This window comes from Neodiprion pinetum, chromosome 3, assembly GCF_021155775.2.
Source record: "Neodiprion pinetum isolate iyNeoPine1 chromosome 3, iyNeoPine1.2, whole genome shotgun sequence".
In the NCBI taxonomy this organism is placed as follows: Eukaryota; Metazoa; Arthropoda; class Insecta; order Hymenoptera; family Diprionidae; genus Neodiprion; species Neodiprion pinetum.
The window spans coordinates 37550215-37573079 of record NC_060234.1 but is presented as its reverse complement, the minus strand read 5'-3'; the positions used below and the strand labels follow the sequence as shown (position 1 = coordinate 37573079).

General features: G+C 39.0%; 1 protein-coding gene across 9 annotated transcripts in view; it reads right to left on the bottom strand.

Annotated features, from left to right (window-relative positions):
* Dscam1 (Down syndrome cell adhesion molecule 1) overlaps positions 1 to 22865 on the bottom strand; it is a 70037-nt gene that overhangs the window by 44059 nt on the left and 3113 nt on the right. For 8 of the 9 annotated variants that reach the window (XM_069134672.1, XM_069134673.1, XM_069134678.1 and 5 more), the window contains exons 3-4: positions 3705 to 3886; positions 3423 to 3561 (exon numbers count right to left, since the gene is read on the bottom strand). In XM_069134672.1, the coding sequence (XP_068990773.1) occupies positions 3423 to 3561; positions 3705 to 3886 (321 nt within the window). Of the gene's footprint in view, positions 1 to 976; positions 1139 to 3422; positions 3562 to 3704; positions 3887 to 22865 lie in introns of all 9 variants that reach the window. The other variant, XM_069134676.1, reaches the window with a different exon arrangement.

The following is a 22865-nucleotide window of genomic DNA, read 5'->3' as shown; positions in this document are numbered from 1 at the left end:
ATTCGACGACGTTGACAGCAGCATATCGCGTAGGTACGCTAACAAATTTAATTCCGTCACGGGCAGTCGGATGTATTTAGTTTAAAAAATCATTCGGCGGTTCCACGATATGCCCTTCAAATTTCCGCCAATTTTCTACAGTGGGTAATTTGTCTGGCGACAACATGCAAGTATTGTTAATACGGTAATCGCAATGTTTATCTTCCGACCGATGCCTGCGCGCATACAGTGCCACAAATTGCTGCTCTAGGGCTAAAACGCGGCATGTATGTACGTACATGTGTACAAGTGGGAGCACCGCTGGCAATATTCGCCAATTATTAGCGAGCGTAGATAACGAGTTAAAAACGAATTGGACTAGATACGTTAAGTCCTGGACCAATCACGGTGCTTGGTAGTTAACTATGTATATTCGTGTGCCCCTATGTACGTACGCATAGGTACAACGTCATATATAAATATGTATATGTATGTACGCGCGTGTGTTTGCGAAGGGTAAACGTAAGTGTGTGATTGAAAAATCGATCCGCCATATCGTCGTTTTTATCACTGAGAGATTCTCGCTTCTGCGGTAAATTTGTAAAACGAAAATCGTCCACCAGGCGTGTAAAATTTGATTATCACAGAGGTCTAGCAGGTGGATAAGTCTCCCCCATACATGAGAGCACTTCGCGTATAACGTTTGCGTTTTAGCGTTAAAAGACACCCTCAAAGAATCGGCACCCTAGTAATCCCCCCGTGGTTTACAAAGGGCCCTCAACAACCGAGCCTTTATTTTCCCCTAAAAACAGCCTGAAATAACCGAGCAACGAACCCCATTCTTCTCAACTCGAAACACGAGGCGTTATGGGTTATAGTATGCTGGAATTTGCGAGCGCGATCTGCCCGTGACCGAGAATTATGATTTTTCGAGTGTATTCAAGGCGATGGGTTTTTATTCTCTGACATGTAACGTAATATCCGTTTGACATTCTACCGTAATCATCCCCTGCTACGAATTCCTCGTTCTGGTCAGTGTGCCAAGAGACAACTTTAACAAAGTCACCGACGAACGATGGGACGACGCATTTCATTATTGCGCTGTTACCTCTGATGGCATATTCCTTGTTCACGTCGACGTCGTAATACTGCGCCACCACTGTCATTAGTGGGAATGAAAATAAATAAAAACATTTAAAAATATACCGCTGCAGACACGTAATAATCAATTCTTCGACACGTCGATCGAACGATAAATTTTTATCGATCGTTCGCGTGGCGAAACTTTGAATGACACCCGGTCGTTGACGATAAGCTGAAAGAAATTTCAGAAATTCATTACGCTGTCATGAACCGCACATTCCCCGATACCCAGAAAACTGTTTAAATACAAGCCATCCGTAAAAAGATTATTTTTGCGGTGAAAAAAAAAAACATCACAAGATAGACATATTGTTAACAATATGTAAATTAATTCATTGCACTATCTTAATATCTGCAGACTTCCGCATTCCATTAAGAAATATACTACAATCAAAACAAACCAAGTAGGAATTTTATGAAATATCGAATTTCTAGTTTCGTACCGTGCTCCAAATTCCAACTCCTTGAAAATATTATAATTTCGTTATTTATATTTTGTATTGAACACATGATGTTCCGTTAATTATTTTGAATGCATATGTGTGCGTCTACGCCTTGAGGAAATAATGACTCGCGAAGTTTAGCACTGACAATGAATGTAAATTCGCATAAATAGATGATCAGCCTTTACTACGAAGCGCGCATCATTCGTAAAAATAGCAAATATATAAACAAAAAGATTTTTTTTTTTTTACAGTAAAGCGTATTCCCGTATCTCATTATCTGCAGACGATTAACGGTAACTTGTTTCATTTTTATTTCGCATTTTTGCATCCCGAATGCTTTAGTGCCGATGCTCGAAATGTTGGGACGTTTGAGTCTCGGTTTCACTTCACCAGACCGTAATACGTTTATTAACCCCTTAAATGGCAGAGCGGCAAACTTTATACATATACGTACTTATTACGCTCCGTCTGAACGGAAGTCGGCGAGTTATTAGATCAACTCGTATATGTAATTTAGGGTTGGAGAATGTGCGGTTTCAGCCTGAAAACACATGGAAATTTACGGATCAAATAACAGTGTGACATACAGATGTACGATATATGAGCTGCGGTCTATAGCATGTAATATCGCATACGTATTGTGTAGATATTATATATACTCGAAGTAAACGTCGCTGCTTCCTTTCTGAAAGTTCCTGAAATATTAGAAATAAATACGAGACAAGATTGAAAACTCCTCGAGTGAAACGAAATGATCGTAAATTCTCTGTATTATCTAGGTTCATTGACACGATTTCTCTCTTGTCAATCTAGGGAATCTGATTATCTGTTTCAAGTTTTGTGCATAAAAACGAATCTTTATACAAAACTCTGTCATATATGCGACAGTTTAATACACTATATAACGAGAATGAAAAAAGCGCTTCCATTGACTATATTGGTTTTATCCATGGAGCAGAAAATCAAAAGTTCGTTTTCAGGGTGGCCACAAATTATTGGGAAAAAAATTCCATGACATTTCCAGGTTTTCCAGGACTTAAAGCCTAGTTTTCCCTGACATTTTCCCAGTTCTAGTATTCGATTCAAATTCAAATGAGATTGAAGAAAAATGTAATGTAGAAAAAAGTCAGTCTGAGCCAATTTCTTTTCTCGACGACAAAAAAGTAAACTTGTTACCTAAGAAAATCATTTTCAATTCCCGTGATAGAAAATTCATATTTCCAGTTCATTCCATGACAAAATTAAAAATCCCCTGACATTTCCAGGTTTGCCAGGTGTGTGGCCACCCTGGTTTTCGTTCGCAAATAATATTCAGTTACGGAATCCGTTTGCAGTTACATGATTTCAACACGCAACGAGTAGTGACAATAACTCGGAGATCAAGGATCGCAGTTGACATCTGCGAAGATAGTTTAAATAAAGCAAATACCAGAAGACTGAAGGCATTCGTACGCGGCAGGCGTCATGTGGCCAATTTACAACTATAATCAAGATTTTAAACAATGACCCTAAATACTCAATCTTCAGTATTTAAGTCATTTGTACACGAAACATGGATAAACGGATATTTTACGATCATCTTTTTTCATCGTCCGCATCCAGCGATTATTCCAAAAACTTTGTACATAATCAAGCAAATGAAGATTGTTAGTAATTTCACCCGAAATGTAAGAAAAAGTATATACGTCTAATATAGTTATCCATAACGATTCTCAAGAATATTCCTCCGAACGTATCTTGATTTTCTGTAAAAACTCATTGAGCAATAAATACTTGAAAGTGTGTCAGCTCGCTGGATACGCTAGCTGGAATAAATGCAGCACAGTGTGTAAAAATGAAATTAACGAAACTTACCGGCCCTGACATTAACGTCGCGACTGTGAACCGATCCTGCCGGAGATCGAGCAAGGCAACTGTAAACCTGAGCGTGTACTTCTTGACGATAATCTTCGGCTCTGAACGGCGGAAAGACCAAATTTCCATTGGGAAGTACCTGAAAATTAATGCGGAATCAAACCAATTTTATTCTCGTCGCAAAACGCGCGCATTAATCTATATATACGTACGTTTAAATATACCTATATGTATAATATTGATTAAACATTGATGCTAAATGTGTTATGATATAATACTCACTTGTCTAAGTCCAGGGACATCTCCGACAGCTGTTCCATCAGAAGTTCGTACCCAAATAATATCCGGTTGGGGGTTTCCTCTAGCCTGACATTCGACCACAGCTCCAGTGCCGTTGGAAAAGTCAATTCGGTTCGGTGGTTCCTTGATAAAAACCGGCCCCATAGATTCGTCATCGGCGAATACTGAAGCAGAGAAAAATAATATCCGGTTTAATCACCGCAGCAAGTAAGTTGTATTAAAATTTCAAGAAGATTAAAACCGGCATCTCTCGCACGAATCGGTGGACGAAAGAAATGGAAGTAAAGAAATAAAAAAACAAAAAAAAAACATAGAAGAGAAATCTAATCAGCTGTTTTCACTCTCAGTTTCGAGGCGAATAAATTGACTCGCAACACGCTCGCCTTGGCAAAACCTCAAGTCCGCAATCAAGCGGTTGTCCAGCTTAAAGCGACAATCAGGACATTCCTTTGTGCAAACGATGAGCGTCTGTCTACAGAACGTGCAGAAACCGGACACTGCTAAAACAAGTCTCGGATTATAGTTTATAGCCTGGTGGGTGATAGACGTATACCTATAAGGACGACACGTGACTCTGCTCCAGAAATATCAAGCTTATCGTTTCGCATACCTGACACGTAATTACACGCCTCGAATGAGCCGAAGAAGCGATGGAATCGAGGCAGAGAAGAAGGAAAGATATAAGAGGGAAAAGAAAATGACAAAACTATCCGCAGGCGTTTTCTCCGCGTACGCAAGATCAAATTGGAAGAAGCGCGGCAGTGATCTCTGCATAAAAAAAAGAGTACAACTTTGCGGATATATTGGATTGAACAGACAGAGTCTCTCGATAGGTACTCGGCGCAGATGCCAGCGAGGCGCATCTATCGATTCGACTCCGCAACGTCTGCGGGTCGTCGCGACAAGAATTGGGGAAAGTAAAAATAAATTTCTGTAAAATCAACAAGGGGAGTGGTTACGAAGCTTTCGTTGGTTAAGAGTCTCTCAAAAATTTCACACACCCTTGTATACTCGTTACACCATGTCGCAAATCATGAAGGATCACGTTCACGGGCCTCTTCGCAGCAGCATCTGGCCACCACGTGCCTGTTTTTCTCTCACCCTGACATACGTGCACGAAGTGTAGATACACTTTTGCTACGAGTAATGGTCAAGTGAGAACTACGTACGAAAAGCTTTCTCTCCTCAACCCCCGATGTTTTCCGAAACCATTAATTGTGAGTGAAGAAAAACTTATCGTTAGGGATGCTTGCGTCGACAGACGTTATTTCTATTCTATTCAAGAACTATTTTCGTCCTTTACACAAGGATCCATTAGCGGGCACATCGTCGATGATGATACTGCGATAGGACACTATTTCATCAATGTCGCGTGTCAATTTCTCTGACGACACTCCCAGATTCTTGAAAAGAGGAATATGGAACCCGTTTCACCAAGTATCAAACTTTTGAGTGAGTCGAAGAAAATACACCTCACCGATCCACTCCGCAACTAAAGGCTGCCAGCCTGAATTCGCGACGACGCTGCAGAATCTCAATTAAGCATAGAAACCGGTTCAGCAATGTGGAGCGAGCGAGGAACACGCGAGAGGGCGTTTGAAAATCGTAGGAATTTTCAAACTAGAGTAAGAACTACGTGACCCCGTTCTGCGAAAAAGTACTCAGAGCACCACGTACCAGAAGCGATTAAATTATTCATTTTTTCGTGTTTTCTCATTAGCGAAATGTCTGCACTGAATGCGGTTTACTCGTGACATAGCTGCACGTTTAATCTGCGCTCTGCATGCAGTAATTATAAGTATTGAGTGTATCTCTCGCCGGGTTAATCCTTAATTTACGTAACCTGATTTTCCCTTACTCAATTTAACAGCGTTAATTATGTACACGTGATTGCTTGACCTGAAAAAACTAATTCCGATTGATTCACGGCTCGGAAATTAGCAGCGTTGATTAATGTTGGGATAAAAAAAAAGTTTCCTCGTCCAGTCGCACCGTGCCATGGACAGTTGGACACGTATCGATAGGCTGATATGTACAACGTCTCGTCCGACGGAAGTCAATATTAATTTGACACCTGCGGGATGCATTTCCTGCTTCTGTATACGGTGTCACATACGACGAATGCGGATGCACGCCAACCTGTCGGTCGGTTGTTGCTAATAAACAAACGTGTGGCCATGTAGCAGCACTCTGCACGCGATCGGACTCGACTGGAGAACCTTAAGTAAAGAAACCGGCTGTTTTCCCGTTGTCTGTCTCTTCGTTTTAACCACGAGAAACGGGTTAGTGTAGCCAGATTTTCTACACGGAGCTATTAGTAACTAGACTTGTCCTTTTTTCGTCTTCGGGGTGTTTTTTTTTTTTTTTCTTCAATCCTAAATCTGGTTTAGCTAGCCAGCAGCCGCGACGTTACAGTCCGCTGCTGAAAACGGCGTTTTAAAAACATTTTTAAAATAAAATCCTTGATCGAAAAGTGGAGATAAAATTTAGGGTAGTGGTTTATGTCGACTTTGAGTGCTTTCAACTTTACCTGCAGCTTACTTATTGTAAGATGATACTCAAGTGTTACTATGTATCAGCTTACACTGCACGTTTACCGTTCGTACAACTCATTGTTAGCTTTGGAAAATACCCGTCGACCAGGTCGATATATATTCTTCACAAACAAACACGCTCGCGTCGGAATTAAAGCATTACTTTGACTACTCAGAAATCGCGAGGCAAGAATGCTCAGCGCATTTATAAATGCCGCGAGGTTCATTGTACTTTTATTATCACCGTGAAAGGGTGGAATCTATATCTTATCCGTAACGCCTTTATGTTCTAGCATGTTTCCACGCGATCGTAGTAACCACCAGTAATTCGATTAGTTTCGTTGAAATTTCGTTCCTTCGAGCATATAAAATGAAATTACTCATTTTCCCATACATACTTCCTCAATTACAATGGGTAGTAATTAATCATTGGGTTAGACCCAATGGTAGAAATATTCAGGCTTAAGTCCAATAAGGCTCGGAAGAGTCCAGCTGCAGTTTAACTACGGTGCTAATTAAACATCGTGATCTTGCACTTGAATTAGAACCATTCTATCACGTCATCGTATTACTACTCGTTATTCCTTTTCAGAGTAAAATTTCGCCGCATGATCAAACCTGAATCACAGAGCGGTTCCATTCTCATATTTTTTTTCATATATTTATGCAAAGTTTAACACAGGAGAAAATTTCTCGACCCGGAATTGCATAAATGAAATATAATGCAATACCGCCCATAAACATAGGTGTCAAATACCGTTGAAGTATTTAGCTTCGTAAGTTAATTACGCATTTTTAACATCGTTTGCATTTCGTATGACGTGCTATATTTTTTTTTTCAAATGGCACACCAACACGTGTACCGCAAAATATGCGACAGGAATTTTCGTTATAGATGTTACAATAATGGCTTAGAATTCATCCCGTTTCCGGTTCGCTTTCAGCTCTGCAGTTTATTTTCTCCTTCTTTGCTTCTGATTGTCGATTTCCTCTACTTTTGTTTCTCAAGAGGTATAACTTGCATAATCGACTGTTATTAATGATAGTACTGTTAGTGCTGATTTATGCTCGGGTGTTTTCTTGCACTTTGCTTTCTACACTCGAACGAATGAACTATGCAACCGTTTGAAACGATGTCTTTTAATCTTTTTTTTTCTTCGTTTTTTTCTTCATCTCGACCGACTAGAAAATTTTTGCACCCATTACGTCATATCATCCGGAGATTCTTTTCACTGGCCGGATGGAGGACAAAGCTTTCAACTTTATCAGCAAGCGTTAACGATACTCTTTGGACGAGTACAAACGAAATATTCAGAGTTGTAGAGGAAACGATACGGATACCATTTAAGATTTTATCTCCTTTCCGTTCTACATCTTGTTTCATATCTATTTCACGATTTCCTCTCGTTGCGGCAACTCTTCTCTTTCTCTGCAGTGTAAATCTCAAAGTGACAACGAGACAAAAGCTTTTTATCTTTCAGTGAGGCAATTACATATATACATATATATATATATATATGTTCTCCTCGTTGTAACATTTAAGTACCGCCGCCAACTTACGCGGTGAATTTCGATTCTTCATTTTGCTCCTTCTGTGCTCTTCTATACGCCTCGTCAAATGCAATCGCTGCTCGGTTGTTAAAAACTTATCGCGTGAGTTGGAAGATGTTTTTAAGCCGAACAAGCTAGGATTAGATTAAAATCGAAGGCCGGAAACTTGGAAAAACGTCGCAAGGGATCTTCTTTATGGTTTTGTCCAAGATTCTGTACAACACACGAATACCCAGGACGACAAGAACACATTTGTCGAAGATATTATGGGTATTTTTATCACCTTACATTATGTATCGTTCCACGGCTAGCTACGCAGAAGAGAGACACTCCAGCTATCGAGAAAATACACACATTTTTTCCCCATCAAATTTATATTTTTACCATCATATTGCGGTCGGCGTTGTTGATTCCCGTTTTTTCTTTCATTTTTATTTTCAAGTGAATCTTTGTTAACAACGCAGACTACATTTGTACCGTCGATGTATAACACACTGTCCATAAGACCCCCATTAATTCTGAGTAAATAAATCGTCGGGTCTATTAATACATCGCACCATTACTTTATACATACCAGATAGCTGCACGCTTTTATATATTTCAAGACAAGCACTGAAAGTATACAGTATATATAAATATATAAACTGGATGCAATAGGATACGTATTCGTCCACGAGGAGTTAAATTCGTGCTCATTTTTTATTTTTGTTTTTTGTCTAATACCGAAATATAAATTGGTATTTTTTTAGATTTTACAACAATACCTCATTTTCTAGATTTCAAACTTAAACTCGCCTGCAGACGCGACAGATTAAGAAAATCGATTCTAGTTACACGTCTTTTCCACGTGATAAGAAATAATCGCCTGAAATTTTACCCCTTTTGATATTCAGGGACTAAACAATAGCGTGTATAAAACGCGCGGAGAAGAAACATTGGATATACATATAACGATGTCGAATTAGGTCACTTGTACTTTCAAAGGGCCGTTCAGAGCTTTAATAAACGCGCTTACGCTCATGCAATGATGAAAGGCACGGAAGTAACCGGTTGTTGGAATACGTTTACCATTACTCCGGTAAAATAACGCGAATTCCTCGGCAGTCTGGTGTAATTTCATCTGGTGTAATTAGCACGTGGGAGACGGTACAGTTCGTATGACAAAGTGCCCAACTTATTTATAACTATTAAAACGTCGTAGAATTTCCGTGGAGCGCAAACCCTTTTGCGTGGGTGGAAAACAGTGGTAATCAGATATAGCACCACCGCTCCTATAACGCGTGTCGGCGGGTATCGAGCTCGTTGGTGTTTGTTTATCGTAATCTTTTATGAGGATGTTAACACCCACGTTCAATTGACCATTCGTAGTACCAAATGCTTATAGGAGCGCGGTGTAAGAAGGGCCCAGCAAAAGCCGCGACGTCTCGACAGCTGATTGTAAACGAGAAGCCCTAATTTCTTTTTCCACGACCTTTTCACGCTGCGTTTGCAACGCGGCGGCTGGCAGATTGTGTAAGAAATTGAAGAAAAAGAAAATTAAAAGAACCGCTCGAAACTGTCGGCGTTTCACAAAAGCCACGACGAATCATTATAGCTGGGCAGCATGGGTGGGTATTCCACCACCGAGGAGGAGCGAGCTCGGAGAGTAGCCAGAAAATAGATGAAGAAAACTGTTATACACGTGACACAAGAATGCCCTGAAAGCTGCGACTCGAGTCAAACTCGACTACGGTCCAGCGACTAATTTATCTTAGAAAAATAAAAACTATACAGATCATGACGGAAGAGTCTGTGCGTCGTTTCAAAGATCATGTGAATCCTAACGACCCTGCGCGGCTGGTGCCTTTTTACTCGCTGTTCCGGGGGCCGGTAAATTAGAGCAATGATTAGTAATTATATAAAACCGTGGGGGGGACCGCGAAAGAGAAATAAACAAAAAAAGTGAACGAAAGAGGATGTTGAGAGAAACTCCAAAGCCTCCCAAAGTTCACGAGGTTCAATTACACGCCACAATCGCACAAACACAAAGAAGAACACGTGATATTCATATTTTATTCTTTGTTTATTGTGTAAACGTGGAGTCCAAAATCCTTAAGCCTTTCTCTCGACACGAAAGTCTTTTCAATTTGTCGGGGCTTGTTGGTCAAACTACGCTCTCGACAAGAATTGTACATTGATGCATAACCCAATGTCTCGGTGTCATCGTCATGGTATCAATCATGGAATATTGTCGGCCTCTCAAATACCGCAAGCTCATGTTTACGGGGTTGCAGTTGGTTTAGACCCATAAATTTCCAGGTTTAATTACTTTTCCAGAGTCCTACGAGCCAAAGAAGGCCGGTTTCATACCAAATAAATATCATACCGTTTAAACGACTTAAAATAGAAATTATTTACTTTGAAATGGTTAAAGGATGATACGTTATATTCTGCTTTAAAATTGCAATATTTTAACATTTTTTCTGCACAGTTATCCTGCAACATACTTCGAATGTAGCCCAAACTTTCCTCAAACATCACCGCTTAAACATTCGCCCCGAATGTTGCGAAAGCCCAAAAATTGGTTGAGGATAGTAAGATAAAAAAAAAAAAAAAACGAAATCGTTAGAATCGACAATTTTACCGAATCCCACGTGTAGGATGTGACTGTAATATTTGCTTCGGTCGTATACATCAGAATATAACTGTTTTCTCTTTTAACGCCCATGCAGACTGCTGCACCTCTATATAAAAAAAAATATACACAATACGTAATCTTGTTGAAAATGCTATGAGATTGATCACAAGCCCATCGTACACGTTAAATATTCCTCTACGTCCATAGAATATGCAAAATGTTTGATTAAATATAAAATCATGCAAGTATTTCTGAGCAGAAGATCGTACCTGACTTCCTCGAACGTTCAATCAGGGAAATGAAAAACCAAAAAGACAATAACGGGGATTAAATTTTCGCGTGCGTATCTCGCCACGTTTTTTACTCGAATGCAATTTGTGGCGCTCCAGTCTCGGGAGAACGGCAGGTGTACGATATTCTGCCTTGTATGTGTTTAGCAGGTAGGTTGCCCGACCGAGTAGTGAGTAAGTGGTGGGATGACCGGTTTTCAGCAAGTATTTTACTACTTTAACAGATAACTATGTAGGCACATAAAGAGAACGTTGCGCAAGTATTATATACCTTGCAAAACACTTTGGTGTGTAGTTCCACTTCTGAGCACGTTGTAACTTCGATGAAGACAGACGCCTAACGATATTGGTATCAAATTTTTACACCTGGCACATTTGGGTATCAATTGAAAATACGAGTTACGACCATAGTCGCTTCAGTTGATGGTTTACAAACACCGAAGCGTTAATGCGCGTGAATCGTATCGATAATCGGAATTTGAGTGCTTCCATTAATCGCGTTTTCAAGACTATTGAAATGATGGTTGAATTTTGCGTAAAAAGAAGCTAGACAAGTATCTTGTATATCAGAACTAGATGCGAAATTTTAGACATGCCTGAGGTTATCGAGTATCCCCAACGATGTTACATTTACTTTGAAAAAAATAAAAATTCCAGTTCGTGCCACGACTTGAAACTTAGGATGAGCAAGCGAGTTGTTGTACATGATAATTTATCGAGGTCATCGATTCGGTAGTCTGCAGACTCTTCGGTTTTATACCACGTGTTCAGACGTTGTGGCCAATTAAGGTTGCTGGTAGCTGATTACTAATCGGTAAACTATAAAGTAAGCGACCCTTAGAACAATGAACGGATGTTCTCCGTGCATGTATATTTATTAAGTTTCCGTAATGGGAGTGCAGGAACGTCGATGCGCCAAGTGTATCATGTGTATAATACGTGTGTAAATGCATCAAACGATGTGGCAATCGTCGAATATATCGTATATTAGAGGTGCATGGTTCAGATAAGTTGTGAAAAATTTGAAACGCGTTGAATTACGAAGGCAAAATATTAGACGCTCGAACGGGAAACAAATTTTGACAGATTTTAATAAATTACGGTGGAAAAAAAAATTATAAAAAGATACACGACGTCAACTTCTAATTCCTGACGCGATCAGTTACGTCAACACACAAACCTAATGAAGCTTTTTGGTTCGGCTGATCTTGCAGCAAGCGAGTTTCCGTCTAGTTAGTTGCATTTTGGGCTTGAATAAACGCTTCGATCTGAAAGCTGAAAGGAGGTCTTTGTTGATTTTAGTTATCGGGGTAAATTGAAGTGCCGTTTTATTTTAAACATTTTCTTAAAGCTATATATATACAAAATACTAGACGCGACTCAACGTTCCGTGGCAAACTGCAAACTGCCTGCTGGGCGTCGCCGAGTGGAAAGGATCGATATTTACGGCGAGGATGAAGAAAACGGTTGAAAAGAAGCTGGTTCAGAGAGTCTCGTATCGTCGACGTCGTCACCGTATCGCTTATAAAGCCGGTGTACATATAATCCTAGGATGTACAGCAGCTGGGTTTTCCTTGCATATAGATGGATCATTCATACATGCCTCACTTCCGTATAAGAACATCCCTTTTTTCCTTCACACCTTTTTTTCACACCAAACTATGGAGAGAAGCATCGAGAACAACAAGTTCCAAATATTTCTCTTACGATGCGACAAAACAACTAAGCTTTTCGGCTCCACCGAGAGGAGGATATGAGCTTCGTGAGCGCAACCCTTTTTTCCCTGACATGACATTAATAAACAGATGCACCGGCGTGCAGTCAACCGATGCAGTCTTGTTCTGTGTTCATACCAGCGCCTTCGAAAACTAATGTTTTATACGATATTTCCACTAACACTTGCGCCAAATATGCGGAAAATTAAATCATCGCAATCATACTTCTGCTGCAATTTCGCGTTGATACAGTTTGGAGATTTTTCTACTATTTCGAGGTACTGCATAAAATTGGATAAAAGCCGAATGCTCGATATCCGCTCCGGAGGACGAAGAGTAAAGATGATGTAAAGTGCATTCTACCTACCTACCTATCACGGAGTCTCGAGTCTTGAGAACTCGTAACTCGTTCGCACTCGGTGGCTTGTTATTAAGGTTACCCTTTTCACACCCTCGCAGTTGGGCGCAGGGCCGTTAGCAAGGGACCCTTTTTCACACCCTTACACGCACACTTATGAATACGAAGAAAGCGTTCGTATAGAAGTAGAATTAAATGAGTCACGTGACGGTGTGTCGGTATCTCGAAATGTATGTATATACACATAAGGTTGAAATGCACGGGGACATGGACACTTGAAAATTTTCTTCAAATGAATTACTAACTCTGCTCGTATTGAAAATCACTCCACCGGTGTATGTTAAATAATACACAACTGTATCACCGTGAATTGAATTACAAGCAATGCATAAGCCTGAACAAAAGATGCAACGGTGCATGCGCATAATTTTTTTTTTTATTGCCTCATTAAAGTAACGAGGATTGAAATTTAATGAAAGTGCAAAAGAGGAATACCGAGGTGTGGAAGCTTTTCACGCGCATACTTTTCTTACAATCTTACCACGGGATAATTATAATTCATGATTCGACGAGATATAACTTGAGACAAGACTTAAAGTACAAGGAAAAATACCAAAGCATAGATATATACAGCAAAATTCGTTTCAAAATTTATCGAAAAAATTCTTTGTAGTTATTCCAGAGTTTAGGATAGGTACATGAAAAACTTTCCTTATTCTATTAAAATCGATGACAATAATAAAAACTGAAACGAATGAATTGAAAAATAAAAATTCTCTGTCGTTATTGACGCAAGTATTAAAAGATAATTACAACAATCAATCGAAATATCCATAAATTCAATACAAAAGGGCTATTGCTGGTATGAAATTTGTCACAGTTGACCGTAAAGATAAAAAAAAAAAACGAAAAAAACGAATTAGAGATAAAAATCAAAGAAACGCGACCATCGTCGCCTTGAGGATCGAGTAGCCCGATCATCCTCGTCTACTATATATACACTTACGCACACACACAAACACGTATGTACGTACAAGTGTGTACAAATACGTGCATGCATATAGATTCAGAACCGTATTACATGGACGCCGAGCGTCGGTGCATTATTTTCAGCGATTTCTGGGAGGCGCGCGACAGTGTTTGTTTTAACGGGTATACATGAACGCATACATCAACGTTGCGCTCAATGTACGTATGTGGATACATACACGCGAGGTTCAAAGCGTGTGGGGGTGCGCATTAAAATGCTAGGTCACGTGCAATTCCACATCCCAATCCTCTCGCGCCAAGCCGTCGTCGTCGAGGGCAAACCGGCGCTGCATACGAGGAGGAAGAAGAACGCCGAGCCATCCGCCACGGAGGCTAAACCCTCCCCCTCATCCCCCTCATCCCCCTCATCCTCGACATCATCCTCATCCTCCCCCCGCGACGCATCCGCGCGCACCAGGGAGCAGAGAAAACCTCTCGGTAAATCCTAGCTGATCGTGCGTGAGGCGTGAGAATATGTTTAACGTTATACGTTATGCGTTGTTAAATAGGCACGAGCGTGGGAGGGGGGGGGAGGGTCGGTGTGGAATGATAAAAAAATTAAATGGTCGCGGTATAGAGAATGATCAAACACGCGAGAATCTATTTCGTAGGATTTCGAAAGGTAGAAGATTGGTTCGTAGTCAAAAGTCGAGGTGTAGAAAAGATTGAGTTAAAGTATTGCAGAGGGTTAAAATGATTGCACGGAATCGTTGGAATTAATGTAAGGAATGATTGTAGAAAGCCAAAGATTAAGACAGAATTCCGATGATTGTGTATTTTGATTTTCCACATACTTTCTGAACTTTTTAGATATATTTTGAACTTTTGTATGTTTGCGGTTTCTAGATTTTTCAACTTTTTCAGACATGTTTTCACGTGCTTGAGAAAATTTCGATATTTATTCCTAACCTTTCTACATCCCTCAAGCTGGCCAATCCTTTTAAAGTCATTTACGAAAATTTTCGAAATTTCCCCGGTTTTGCTGACTAAATCAATCGTTTTTTTTCTCATCTTCGTGCTTCAATCGTAATCGCATTACGCAATACTTTCTGCATATTTCTAGAAACGTTGAAATTGTTATTTCATTCATTTCATGTTTCATAATAGTTCATTCATAAAAAACAGAAGGTCATCAATGCTATTACGAACGTATTTTAGACATCAAGTATTTATGTATTCACGTTTTAATGGAGATCATTACTATTATCTGTATTCTGTATAAATAAATATTAACGATCTAACGAAGTTAGAGAGGAAAATAAGAATTTAAAAAAAAACATCCGAGGAATTAAAATTGTGGACAGCGATTCGAATTATTACATAATAGTCGAAAAGATTTATAGATTACATAGAAATACCAATTTTCACGCGATTTTTAAGAAAAACTACAAGTATGTTCTAAAATTCTCCGACATTTCCCGACTTTATAGATTTTCCGAACGAGTAGCCACCCTGCACAGGCATGAACAACGGGCTTCCTTTCCTACCTCTCGGACAACCGAAAGACACTGAAATTGATACGATCCTACCTCATGCACGGGCAGTTCAACCCTGATTTAACACTGATACATGCAGCAGAAAACAGCGAACTAATCGCAAGTCTTGGGGAAAAAAAGATTTCTTCTTATTTCTACAGTAAAACTTGAGTAACCCATTTGAAATATAGCTGGACAATCGAATTTACGATCGGTATGAAAAGTTCTACTATGAAAATTAATTTCAAACTGCTAGGAATTCTGACCAAAGACCGAAAGATTATTTAGTTGTTTTTTGCTATCGCTTTGGCTATTGCACTCGGATACAATATTTTTCCACCAAAATAGGAAGATGACATGCAATTTTTCGGTGTTATCAACCAAATTTTGCTCAGAACGTCTCTGTTCGTTCGTCTCCGTAATCAAGCAGAATTGGAAAGTATATATACGACTTCCAATTAGCGCTTAGTTGTTGAATATAATAGATGTCTATACGAAGAGAAATTGTAAAGGAGACTGCAGAGACGCAGTTGAACTCTGTACAGGTCTGCAGACAAAAACTACCAACGTTTTCATTCATTATATACCATTCATTGTTTTTTATTATTATTTTTCCCATTGTTAATGGATATTGAAACAATTGTTGAATGGAAAGATAGTGTTTCAAAAGCCTTTTTCTACTTGTCAGTAATGTATGATATATATGGGATGAAAAATGGATGTAATAATTCATTGAAAATTTCAGCACTGACGAACCCGACATCCTTACGTTGAAGCCAGAATGAGTTTTTACCCCTTGATAATAGATCATACAATCAGAATACGCGGATCAATATTGCAGTTATAACCCATTTTTTTTTTTTGTTTTTTTGGTCGCACATTGTGTAAGCCTATGAAGTCGAATCATGTATAATTCGTAGAGCTTGAAGTTAGTAATGTTAAAGTAACGAAACATCAGGAAAAAATTCATCAATGTGCAGTATTAGAATGATTCTCATGGAGTTGTCTTTGCAAAATACAAGTATGTTTTTTTTTGTTAATGTATATTAAATTTTATACAATCTGAAAGTTGCATATTAACAATTTTTCTTAATTATTCGATAATGAGACATTAATAAAATCTGAGAACCACCAAGAAAATGGTGAGAGAAAATAAAAATAAAAACCTTCTAAAAAACATTTCGCAAATAAATTACGGAATCTCTGAAATATAAATCGCGTAGCTCGAGTAAAATTAATGGCTGTCAGCACGAAGAGTGTATAAGGTACAAAACAAGCAATCATCGCATTACTCCATCAAACTAGGAAGAAATTCTCGATCATGGGGCATCGGTATTTCATCTCGTCATTCGCAAAGCTGGACTCTGCAAGTAGGTCTAACTGCTGGACCGTGAAAAACTGTGGTTCAATCTGTACAAAAGAAAACGACCAACGGCCAGCAGGCTTCCAGGATAAAGCGTGGAGAAAAGGGATTCCTCGGGATTCGAACACCTGGCTGATGGGACCAACGTCTCCTTCTTTCTTAAAAACGACAGGTGTTCGTCCTTCTCCTTCATCTCTCTCTCTCTCTCTCTCTCTCCTTTTCTCTCTTCTCCTCGCCGTTCCTAGGAGTCGCCTGGGCTCTTCTCTTCATCGTCTCGTCGATTCTTCGAGCTCCGCAGCTTCTTATTTTCTACGCCTTTGGCAGAGCGCAGCTGCCGATGATGCCGACTACCTTACATATTTCCCTCCCTAACTCTGCGGTCGCCCTCCACATCCTCGGCAGAGGTCTTCTCAGAGTCTTCACGAGAAATAATCTCTGGCGAAAGAATTCTTTCTTACGAGCAGACGATATGTTATAACTATAATATATACTATATATATATATATATATATATATATACCAATAATAATATATATAATATAAAACCACTGCAATGCGGTATCAACTCCCGTAAATCATTTACATCACGCTTTTTTCACAAATAATTCAAACTCATTACAGCGGTTATACTGTGCCGGTATAAAAATGTAATATTCGCATTGCCGGGCCGACGAGCGAGGTTGTCGAACTTCGATATGGGTATTCATTCAGGTGTATGTGACCCCTGTATATAAAACCTCAAGACTAAATCAATATATGTATACGACTGCGGTACATCTACTCGAGTATATCAGAGAAACTCCGAACAAAGCAGACGATTATCAAGTCAACTCTTACTCATTTGTTAAGTTTAGATAATAATTGCCGATTATAGACGCGATTCTGTCATTAGTCCTTGACCTTTAGCTGACACCTTTATCTGGTATATAAGCGATTTAATATTTTTACTTGAATTGTTTTTTTTTATTTGTTTGACCTAAGTGTCTTTTACAAGATAAAAAAGGTCGCAACACTAATTTTTAATTTTAAGGTAGTAAAAAATTTGTTAAAAGGCAGAAACTTTCAACTTACGAAAATCTGGATTAAAAAACCATTACGTCAGAAACGACTACAAGGAGTCAGCTAAATGTTAATCATTTACCTACTCACGTACCTGCATATTATACTATATGTATATTCGAGTAGACGGTGACAAACTATGACTAACTAATAGTAAGCTACAGCCAATCTTTCGAATCACGAGATTCTCTTCGACCGTATTCTAGGCACGCGAGACCGCACCTCGCGGTTTTCCTTTCCGCCTCTATACGCCAATTTTACACTCCGTAAGGATATATTTAGATTTTAAGGTCCTAGGTAGGGCAACATACCGCAGTGCACGTATTCCTGGGGGAATATAATGCATGCGTAGTTGCAACGAGCCTGGAAGAAGGAGCGAAGTGTACGAGACCGTAAAAGTGTTGGTGAAATTTCTGCAAGATGAGAAAGACTATAATAAGCCATTCCTTTGCGACGACTATACATAGATAGCTGGTATCCTGCCTTGTGCAGTGACGTATGTACATTATAAATACAATATTCGTACCGACGATTGTGTGAGATATATATTTGTACGATATAATAACAATCTCCATTAATTTGAGGTGAAAATCTCGCGCTGATTATTCATTTCTAGAATAATTATAAGACACGTACATACCGTTGTCCAGTCATTCCTGAGTCATCTTTATGCGGCGCAAATGTCCTTTACCTTGAAACGCAAGAGCGAATGACTCTTACGAGAATTAGAGACGACCGAGTTTACCGGATGAGCTAGAGTTACGATAATTGAACGCGAAGCGAGAGCCCCGGTGAATCTCGACTTCCGGTCAAGCCCGCGTCTGTACGAAGTAACGAAATTACTCATTTTTTACGCTCTTCTCGTGCATTTTGAGAATTTTCGTCCGAGGTGACGAAAAATTAATTAACATTGTAACGAAAGCGGAAGAACCAAGTTGTTTATTTATTTATTTATTTATTTATTTTTACTATTGCGAGCCTCGACCACGAGTGTGCATGCATCGTTTCAGAATCCATCCTCCAACGGCTAAAACCGAGGCAAACCAGCCTGTCCAACCAGCGTCAGCTGGCAAAAGATGATCTCATCCTACGGACACGTAAAATATACGATCCTGAGCTAACGAGTGTAAAATTTGACATGAAAACTCGCACGAAGGATGAAAATATGTAGCTGCGTTCAGGTATATATGTGCTATTATCTCATTTGATTTTATACGTGACTTTATTCGCAGGAAAGTCTTTTCGCTAAGAAAATAATTTCAGGAATCAATCGTGATTATGATCACCTTTTCAACGTGGAGTTGAATTAAAAAGAGGTGAGAAAAAAAAATTCAATATATGTTTATAATTATTCGGTGATGAAGTCATGATAATACAGACAAAAAAACAACATCGCTTTACATGTATTATACCGTTGTGTGACCACACGTGTGCAATTTTTTCTATTTTTTTTTGCTCTCTTCAACGAGTTTGTAAACTTTTTTCTGTACATACGGATAGATTGGAGGTGTTGAATATTCGAAATATTTATTCGTTATTTGCCCGGACCGATTAGACCTAAGTACATATGAGGCATTCCACCCCAAACTGAAGTACGTCTAATACTCACCAACAGCGATTTTTTATATTTTTAAGTACGGTGTACAGTGTACAAAAATAACATCTTTCATCGAGTTGTAGATTTTTTGGATCATGGGTCACGTTTTTATTCCTCCCAAAAACATTTTCCTTAAAAATAAAAATAAAAAACCGCCGATAGCGGAAGTCAGGCGTAGATCGGTTTGGGCTCGAATGCCTCATATACCAAACAGGAATTCAATCCTGTCCAATTCGAAGATTCGACCAAAGAACCGTCACCTAAACCGTATAATGCCTCTCTTATTTTCACAACTCGTCAAGCGAATATCCGAAGCTGTCCAAACAAAGGATCACGGTAGAGAGAATAACTGTGGTAGGAAAAAAGAAGAGATTACTACTCCTCGACTTGCTGCAGGGTCGCAGCAAGTATTTACGTATATGTGCCTTAGGTGGATGAGGGTGGCGTTCCGAATTGAGCGACGACGCCGTTTCAAGCGCATGCCATGGATGTGCCGGAGTGCTGCAGGAATCGCGTCCTTATAACTGTTAACTCCGGAACTTCCGGGCTAGGACGAGCAGCGCCGGGAGCAGCCTGCATGGCGAACGCTGCTCGAAGACGAGCGGCTGCACATGTGTCCCATGAATCGTGTACTTCCGACAGGAACTTACGGGTCGGGAGCAATTCGAGGTTCGTTGAAATAACAAGCCGAGAACCAAAAATTGATTTTCGACCATTATTACAGGGGAAAGGGTGCGAGCTCTCACGTAATTTTACTAGCGTGTATATTAGGGTGTTAAAGAAAAAAACAATTTACAATTTTCCACCGTGGTAACCCCCTAAAAAGTTTGTTCGGGTTAAAGGAAAGATTCTGTGCAATGATGAGCGTTTTACTTTACGTGGAAGATCACGCTCAGTAGATCTTTCACTTTTTTTACACATTTTTTTGAATAAGCAAATAAACACGTTGTAGCACTTCGATTATTATTTCTTTCCTAGCATTTATAATCAACCCAAAGATCACGATCCGTAACATAAATTAAAAGTTCATATTAAATTATAACTATTTTATGAGATTGAATTAATAATGAAAAAGTCGTCAGATACGCTTCCCAAACATCAACTGGAGTCTTAATTGTAAACGTAAATTGGTATTATATTGGTGTAAGCAATAAAAAAAAATTTATTCATTATACTTTATGGATTTAAAAAAATTGATCAAAGTGAACAATCAATTGCGTGCGATCTGGCACATAACATAAAACGCTCATCTTTTGAGGGAACCTTTCGTTCAACGTAAACAAAATTTTCGGGGATGCCATGGTGGAAAATCGCAAATTATTTTTTTCTGAAACACCCTAATATACATGCTAGTATAATTATGGGAGCGCTTGCGCCCTTTCCTCTAATGCTAATGAGATGCCACATTGAACATCATTGTGCTCGACTTTGTTCGAAAATACAAGAGAGACAAAAAACTTCATGGCGAACTCTTTCGATTTTTGCCAATATTTTTATGAACTTTAAAAAACGTTACGATCAATTTTTTTCCAAGTTATATATCAACATATTTTTGCAAGACAAGAATATCACGACTATCTAGTACCAATTGGTCGATGAAACAACGCGTTCAAAAGATACAACTAAAAATCCAAGTCAGCCTCATCCTTTATCGAGGAAATAATGCTGTACAAAGGAACGGAAGACGAATAATTTATGTAAAAATAATTAAGTGTCTCAGAAAGTACCGTTCGGTGAGCCTGATTAATTAGTACCCAACACCGCAAAATCAAAGAAGATGAAGCAGAATTAATTCCCAGTCCTTTCAGAAATATAAAAGACACCGAATTAAGAATTGATCGAACGCCACGACGTAAAGTGAAATGGTATCTTTCGAAAGCTGTAATATTTTCGGCGAATCGCCGCTACGTGGCGGTAAGGGATAAAAATAATAATGAAATTAATTAGTGGTATAATAACGACGTCACCGAGGCCCTTGACGAATCAATGTTTCCTCGTTGTCATGGAGTTAGTCATCTATATACCTTATACTTGCAGCCCTATTTCTCCCCCTCGGCATAATATAAAGGCTTGGAAGAGTCAGAATATGTATACGTAAATGTATGCATGATGCATAATAATAATAATAAATGTGAATCACAACGAAATTAACTTTTTTTGGATTCATGCGGTACGATTGAGTCGCCGAAAAATGATAAAATTCAAAGTCCAATTTCACCGTCACTGCAGTCTGCAGTATGAAAAAACAAGTCAAAGACACCGAATGTTTTGCAATCGAAATGGAACGGTGGAATTACAAACAGTCTCTGCATGCAGCTGGGCCCGTTACATATTCATAAATGACAATTGTAGCCTAAATCTCGACTATAATGACGGCCTCGGAATATATTCGTCGTATGAAACGTGATTGGCATCGTCATGAGAATTGTTATAGGTGTAAGTAGATGATAGGATGTTCAATAAAAGTTCCGCCTTTGTACCGGTACGTCATATTCTATTAAGATAACACTGATGAAAATTCTCTAGGCTTGATTCTGACTTGCACTAGTTGAGCAGTTTTAACGAAATTGAAGTTAGTAACGTTATCGTAACTAAACATCGGGAAAATATCACTATTTTCATAATTTTACAATGATTTTCAAGCAACTAAGATTTCGCAACTAAGATTTCGCAACATGATTGTGTTTTGTTTTATCATACGATCTACTGAATTTTAAACAATTCCAAAATTGCGAAATGACAGTTTTTTATCAACACGATTCATTAAGATAACGTTACTAACTTCAATATGATGTAGTTTAGGCAGGAGCGGATAGATTACAAACCGCAACGTTCACGTGTGTGTTTCACAGTTTAACTAATTGCACCACGGATGAGCGATTGTCATTAATCTGTTGCGACTGTCTCTGACGACTCGCGTGTCACACGTGTAATAAACGCACAATATCGCATGTAAAAGCCGTAGTTAGAGATGCCAGCTATCTTTTTCATGTCCTAATTATACGGTAAAAGAGAAACTTTTGGTGAGTTTTCGTGAAAAGCGAATAACAAAAAGCAAAAGCGTCTCTTTCTGAAATTTTTACCGCAACAGGAGCTTTCGTTTCATGCTTATTTTTGTTGTTAAAAAAATCCTTTATTTAGGCCGTGTATACACGACATTCGTTTAGCTGACTCGTCAATTATCTTTCTTTATTTCGGCACGAGATACAAAAGTTCACCGTACATGTGTATAATTGTGACAAATGTGCTAGAAACGGTCAATTCCCATTCAATCTGCAATCCCTCTCGCCTTTATCACGTAGGAGAGAAACACGTCAAGGTTACAGAGACGCGGTTTCTCAATGTTCTATACACCTACTATATGCATAAATATGAAGTCATCGTAAAACCACTGCTAGTATAATGCGTACGTATTTGATACATGCATAGTTGGAAAAAGATACTTGAAATTGTTTTTACGGTCAAGCATGATACGATGAAGTCGTTGCAGGGTAAGATAAAACTTTAACTGCAGTATATCATTCATGAAAGACCTCACTGTGACTTCTTTGCAGT